This window comes from Meleagris gallopavo, chromosome 16, assembly GCF_905368555.1.
Source record: "Meleagris gallopavo chromosome 16, MGAL_WU_HG_1.1, whole genome shotgun sequence".
In the NCBI taxonomy this organism is placed as follows: Eukaryota; Metazoa; Chordata; class Aves; order Galliformes; family Phasianidae; genus Meleagris; species Meleagris gallopavo.
In genome coordinates this window covers 14,191,914-14,197,913 of record NC_139419.1, presented here as the reverse complement: position 1 = coordinate 14,197,913, position 6,000 = coordinate 14,191,914, and the positions used below count along the sequence as shown (strand labels likewise).

The 6,000-nt window shown below is 45.7% G+C and overlaps 1 protein-coding gene across 3 annotated transcripts in view; it reads left to right on the top strand.

Annotated features, from left to right (window-relative positions):
• Window positions 1–248: 248 nt before the first annotated feature.
• Window positions 249–6,000, top strand: part of IFT140 (intraflagellar transport 140) — a 75,429-nt gene continuing 69,677 nt past the window's right edge. The window contains exons 1-5 of one of the 3 annotated variants that reach the window (XM_085238068.1): window positions 309–374; window positions 628–817; window positions 2,441–2,605; window positions 3,590–3,811; window positions 5,800–5,921. In XM_085238068.1, the coding sequence (XP_085094194.1) occupies window positions 2,459–2,605; window positions 3,590–3,811; window positions 5,800–5,921 (491 nt within the window). In that variant the 5' untranslated portion in view covers window positions 309–374; window positions 628–817; window positions 2,441–2,458. Of the gene's footprint in view, window positions 818–2,440; window positions 2,606–3,589; window positions 3,812–5,799; window positions 5,922–6,000 lie in introns of all 3 variants that reach the window. The other 2 variants (XM_085238067.1, XM_019620573.3) reach the window with 2 other exon arrangements.

Genomic DNA, 6,000 nt, shown 5'->3' with positions numbered 1-6,000 from the left:
TCTTACTCCTGTTAAGGTGTGGAAGACGCTCACGCGCGTTCTCATGCAATGCTGCCTCCCACCAGTGCTGTTTCTAACAACAGTGACGTTTTTCTGTCCGAAATGTCCCAGTAAACGATATACGCCTCGCTGAAGAACGAGAGCTGCGAAGCCCTGCGTGGCGCTTCCACAGGGGGCCGGACTGGCTCCTCTCGGCTCCTGCCGGCTCCTCTCGGCTCCTGCCGGCTGCCTCGCGTCGTTCGCTTCCGTCGCTCTTCGGCTTCGCTTCGGGAGTTTCCGCTCAGGGCCCCTCCCCGTTGTCAGGGGTAACGCGGAGCATCGGAGCGAGCGCGGACTTTGGGTGGCGCGGCCGCTGCAGGCAGAGCGGGCTGCGGGTACGGCCTGCGCGGGACGGGGCGCCGGAACGCGGTGCGGCGGGGGGGCGGCCTCAGCCGGGAGCCGGGTCTGCGGGCACAGCGGGGCCGAGCAGCGGTGGCCGGGCCTCGTCCCGACGGAACCGGTCCGGAGCCGTGCAGGGCAGCGCTGCTACGCGGGTGGGAGCGCTGCCCGGGCTGCTCTCTCCACCTTACGGGATGATCTTCCCCTTTTCATCCAGCTGTGCGCTGTAGTGAAGTTGTACCTTGTTAGGTTGGTAGGTGTAGCCAGGCACAGCTCCTGACAGTGCCGACCTGCTCCGGCCCGGGATCCCAATGGCTGTGTTAGGTTAGTAGTGGTGGGTGCGCTGTCAGCCGGCTGAGCTCCGTGAGGATTCCATGAGGGCCGGACTGCCGAGCCGTGCCAGCACTGGTGTCCGGAGTGGGGCTGCTGCTCTGGCCAGGTAGGAACAGGAGCAGAGATTGAGCTTCAATCCCTCCTGCTTTCCTCTGTTACGTTTTCTGTGCATTGTTTCAAAAGTGTCTATCGTGTACATCCTCAGTGATATCCTCTGTGATCCGTGTGAGGGAGGGGATTGTCCCCCTCTGCTCTGCCCTCGGAGCCCCCAGCTGCAGTGCTGCGTCCAGGCCTGGGGCCCGGCACGGGAAGGGTGGGAGCTGTTGGAGCGGGGCCGGGGGAGGCGACGAAGATGCTCCGAGGTTGGAGCACCTCTGCTGTGAAAAAGGTTGAGGGAATTGGGCTTGTTTAACTTGGAGAAGAGAGATTTCATTGTGGACTTTCAGTACTTAAAAAGGGAGCTTATAAACACGAGGTCTTTAAGTCCCTAAGCTGTTCTGTGATTAAAGAGATCATATAGCTGGGCTTGATCACCTTCCATACCTGAACTTTGTGAGAAATTCTTCTCTTTTCAACCTTGGAAAAAAATAGTACGTGCCATGCCAGGAGCCCTTATGGAAGACAGTCCTCATTTTTTACTTTCTTCTTTGAACAGTTAGGATAGGTAACAAATTTTTAAGATTATGCAGACATAATGTTGGTTTGGTTCCTGCGTGTAGTTCACGTTGCTGACAATGTCAGTGGCAAGGTACAGAACCACCAGGCTATTTAAAAACATTGCTTATCTTCCTAACATATCTGATCAAAGGTGCTGAATCTGATCTTTCTATTTTTGGGGGGAGAAGGCAACTCTCTTATAGGAAAATGTTTATTTTAAGCAATGATGGAATATTTAAACTAAAGAGACTTTCTGTGTCTGATTGGTGACCTGGGCAGATCTTCTTATGTATATGTGCCTACAGGTCAACAACTCATGGCTGAGGTGTTCATAAGAGATCTTTGTCCCCAAAGATGTCAAGGAACTGTTTAAACCTTTGATGGGTTATTTTAATTTCTTATTTCTCAGCTCTTGGCATTTTAGCTAATAACTGAGGTGCTTAAAAGGTGGTTGTCTCTGGCTGTTTGTTTGTTCTAAACCAAGCCAATGAGATTGTACAACACAAATCCCCCAAACAATTTCCATATGTAAACTTTCAAAGACCGAGTTACCCACTCCATTTCTGAGAAGAGCACCATTTCAGGTTTATTTTCCTTGGAAAAGGATCACTTATTGAGGACTTTCATTCAGATGTTAAGATAAGTTGCTTTGGTCTTGCATGACTTAAACCTGTATGTTTGGTGACTTCAGCAGTGTAAGCTCCAAAATGGTGACAACTTCTAAAGCTTGCTTTGAAAGAAAGCTCAGATGTGAGGCTTTACAGCCTGAGGTCACGCTACACATCGTTCTCTTCAGATTTGAAGTGCTCAAAATACTCTTGAAATAACTCTGAGCTTACCAGAGTGTTCTCTGAAATAAATCAGCATAAGCCACTGGGAGACCAGGTGCTAGTCTGTGCACACTGTGCTCTATGGGCTACAAGGCTCTGTACTCCCCAGTACTCTTTAAAAATACCACTTTGACCTTTTTTGTGTTTGCTGCATTGAGATGGTGATGTGGTAGCTTTGTTTTTCTCCCCGTTTTTTGCATACCTCCCTATTAAACACCTGTTTTCCTCATGCAAACTTGCAGTCAGTGACGGCTTCTGCCATGGCAGTGTATGTGGATCACCGAACGGAGGCTCCAGATTCAGTTGCCTCCCCTTCTCTTATAACGTGGCACTCTGTCCATCCTCTCCTGGCAGTCGCTTCCATCAGCACAGCATCAGGAGGCTGTGTGGATATCTATCTGGAGCAGGTGAGTAATCAGCAGCTTTGCTGCTCTGAAACTTCACTTTTGCATTACATATGCCTGCAATTCCAAGTTTTACTGGTGATGCTTACCAGTTTGCTTGTTAGGCTTAACAATAAAATGGCCACGTGCTTTTTTTTTTCTCTTTTTAAACTTTAAGTGAATCAAGTGTACTCAATAATGGGAATTAGAAAAAAAAATCATTCTTCTCCTTGAGCCTGACTGACTTGAGTCTGTTTGCTAGACTCAGCTCATGGCATCTGAGAGGGCTGTAGACAGGTATTTGCTGTGCTGCTCTCATAAGCTATGCACGAGGGGCTCGTGTAGCACTTCAGTTTGCACAATTTCCAGGGGAAAATAAGAATCTGTGCTATTTGGGGAAATGGTAGAGCAGATGCACTGAAAACACTGACATTTGTTAATATGAGTATTCTATAAAATGCATAACTTTCAGAGTGTGTTACGAAAAACTGTCATCCACATTTGATAAATAGGAAAATAAGTACATGGAGCTGTTAAACAATTTTCCTGAAATAATGCAGCAAACTGTGCTCAGAGGAGAGCCTACCTTTTGGAGCTATTTAAGCCTTAGTTTATTGTATTCTTGGTGAAGAGCTTTATTTTTTTTCTTCTTTTTTTAAACTGAAATGTGGTGGGGGGCATCATATTGTTCTTATAGGAATCTCATGTTTAGTGAGAGCTCTTTGTGCATGCTGTGAGGGAGGAATAGCCTTGCAAAGCAGAGGGAAGCTGTCACTTACCACCACTGCGTTTTCAGAAGCTATTTTCAAGTGGATGTGCTGCATATTGTAGCAGACCTATCCATGTGAAATAGCCAGAAATACGTGGTGTAGCCACTTCTTGTGTCTTACCAGATGTTCTGATGCAAGTCAGTTCTCTTAGACAAGAAAATATCTTGTTGGCTGGGGAGGAAATCTGAAGGTTTAGCTGCATTCTTGTGTTGATCCTGCCCTTTGTTTCCATTTGCAGGGAGAACACGTGCCTGACGCACACATCGAGAGAAGCTCTCAGGTCACATCGCTTTCCTGGCACCCTTCCAGGCTGATCCTGGCAGCTGGCTGGGAGACTGGAGAAGTTGTCATACTTAACAAACAAGACAAGGAGCTCCACACTGTGCCGCCAAATCATAACGCCAAAATTACAGTCCTAAACTGGAGCAGCAATGGCTCCCGCCTCGTGTCTGGGGATAGGGTAAGCAGCTCAGGTGTCAAACCTTGGATCAGGAGTACAGTGCATGCCTTGTGATGGAAAGGATCACGGAATGGATTGCAAAGGAAGGGAACAGTTGCAGGAGCAGGGGAGGGATACGTTTCCTCGCTTTAGGTACAAATTAAAATGGTTAGGGAGTGAAAACAAATGTAATTGTGTTAACTTTTCTACAGTTCTTTCAATTTGTCTTTAAATGAGCATCTCTAACCTCACTGAGGGTGGTGAGGCACTGGAACAGGTTGCCCAAGGAGGCTGTGGATGCCCCATCCCTGCAGGCATTCAAGGCCAGGCTGGATGTGGCTCTGGGCAGCCTGGTCTGCTTGTTGGCGACCTGCACACAGCAGGGGGTTGGAACTGGATGAGCATTGTGGTCCTTTACAGCCCAGGCCATTCTATGATCAGAACAGTAGGTCAGGGTTTCAGGCTGTTTGATGCATAGAATGTTTGAGGTGTGGGTGATTTCAGTTGTTTGTCCCTGTGTATGCAGGAAGTTTGCATTTTAACAGTACACGAATATGAATTGTACTTACTGTATGGAAAACATTTTGGAAATGGTTGAAATATCAGTCTATTGATAAGCTTGTTACCCTTTATGTAGTGAAATGAGATGCTAATAATAAAATATCTAGTATTCAGGACTAAGCATTCATAGAAGATTCCGATTTGTCAGTTCTTGAATGAGCAAATGGTGACAACGTGCTTTTCTACATTCTTTCTGATAAACCTGAGCGTGCCCAAGAATTTTGGTTCGGTTCTCAGATTTTTACCTATGATTTGGAGGGAAATGTAATTTTACATCGTCCTTGGTAAAATTGTTTTGCACTTCCATCATTTGACAGAAATGTAGAAATTAAACATTGCATTTATCCTCTTAATTATAAAAGAAGAGATGCTGCCTGAAAAAAGGATGATAAACAGTAACTGAGAGTTCATGTGGAGAATATGTTAATGTGCCTGCTGTTTACATTCATGTTGCACTTGGGAACAGACTTTTTCAAATTGGTTTTTGGTGCTGGATCACAATGAGTCTCCTTGAAACAGGTGTAGCCATTCTTAGAGTCAGTAATAGCACTCCTTTTGTTGTCTGCGTTAATGAAGCAAAATGAGGTTGAACTTTGCATCGCAAGTTGTTGTTTTGTTCATGCAGTGCTTATACAGAGGCCATCCAAATGCCATTTGTTTCCCTAAGCATGAACATAATAACAAAAATAAATAATAAAGTTCCAGCTGTGAAGCTGCAGCGTAGGTCAGCTTGTTGGGACAATTAAGGCATATGACATGCTGAAGGCTTTTTGCATCTCTGCGTTCTTCATCCACAGTTCCTAGTCATTGGGCTTTTTGCATTCTGAACTGGCACTGCCAAATGCTTGTTACCTCCAAAACCTGTGCCAGGCTCTAAGATTTGCACAGTGGTTGCACTTTGGTGTGTGCTTGTGTTCCTCCTTGCAGCAAAAGGCACAAACTGAGATTGTTTGTGTGATAGTTGGTTCTCACCTATGCTGCAAATACACGTGTTATAGAAAGTACGTGTGTTTGAACAGAAAAAAGACAGTGAGTATATATTCCTAGTTTTTATATTCAGTTGATAGCCAGATTAAATCTTAAGAGTGCAATCTGTCGTAATGAAATCCAGGAACAATTCTGAGACTTGTTTGTAAGATTGAAGTTTTCTTCGGAATGAAGCAGGTAAAAGTTAGACAAATGTAGTTAAGGGAAGGGGCAGACAGCAAGGCTATGAAGTTCTTTCATTGAGAAATGGTAGAAATTTTGCTACTCAAAATTCTTTTAAAATCAGACTGAAAGAAATGGGGCACAATTATTTTCCGGCATCAACTTCCACCGACTACTGTTGCATTAATTAACTAACTAGCCTTGCTTTCTTTAACTTGTGATTCTTCTAGCGTCTGGATTCTCACATATGTGCAATGTGTGATGAATTAACAGCGGTCTTTTTTTTTTTTTTTTTCCAGCATGGCATCTTGTTTCTATGGAGAACGGACCAGCGAGGTCGAGTGCAAGGTCCTCCCGTGCTGAAACACGAGCATGGAAAATGTCTGTCACACTGCATCTTCCGACCGCCCCCTCCTGGCGAGTAAGTGGTGCGTCCTGCCGGAGCGCAGGTGGACCAGCTCTTCCTCTTGTGCCACAGAAAGAAAAGCCTATTCACAGAC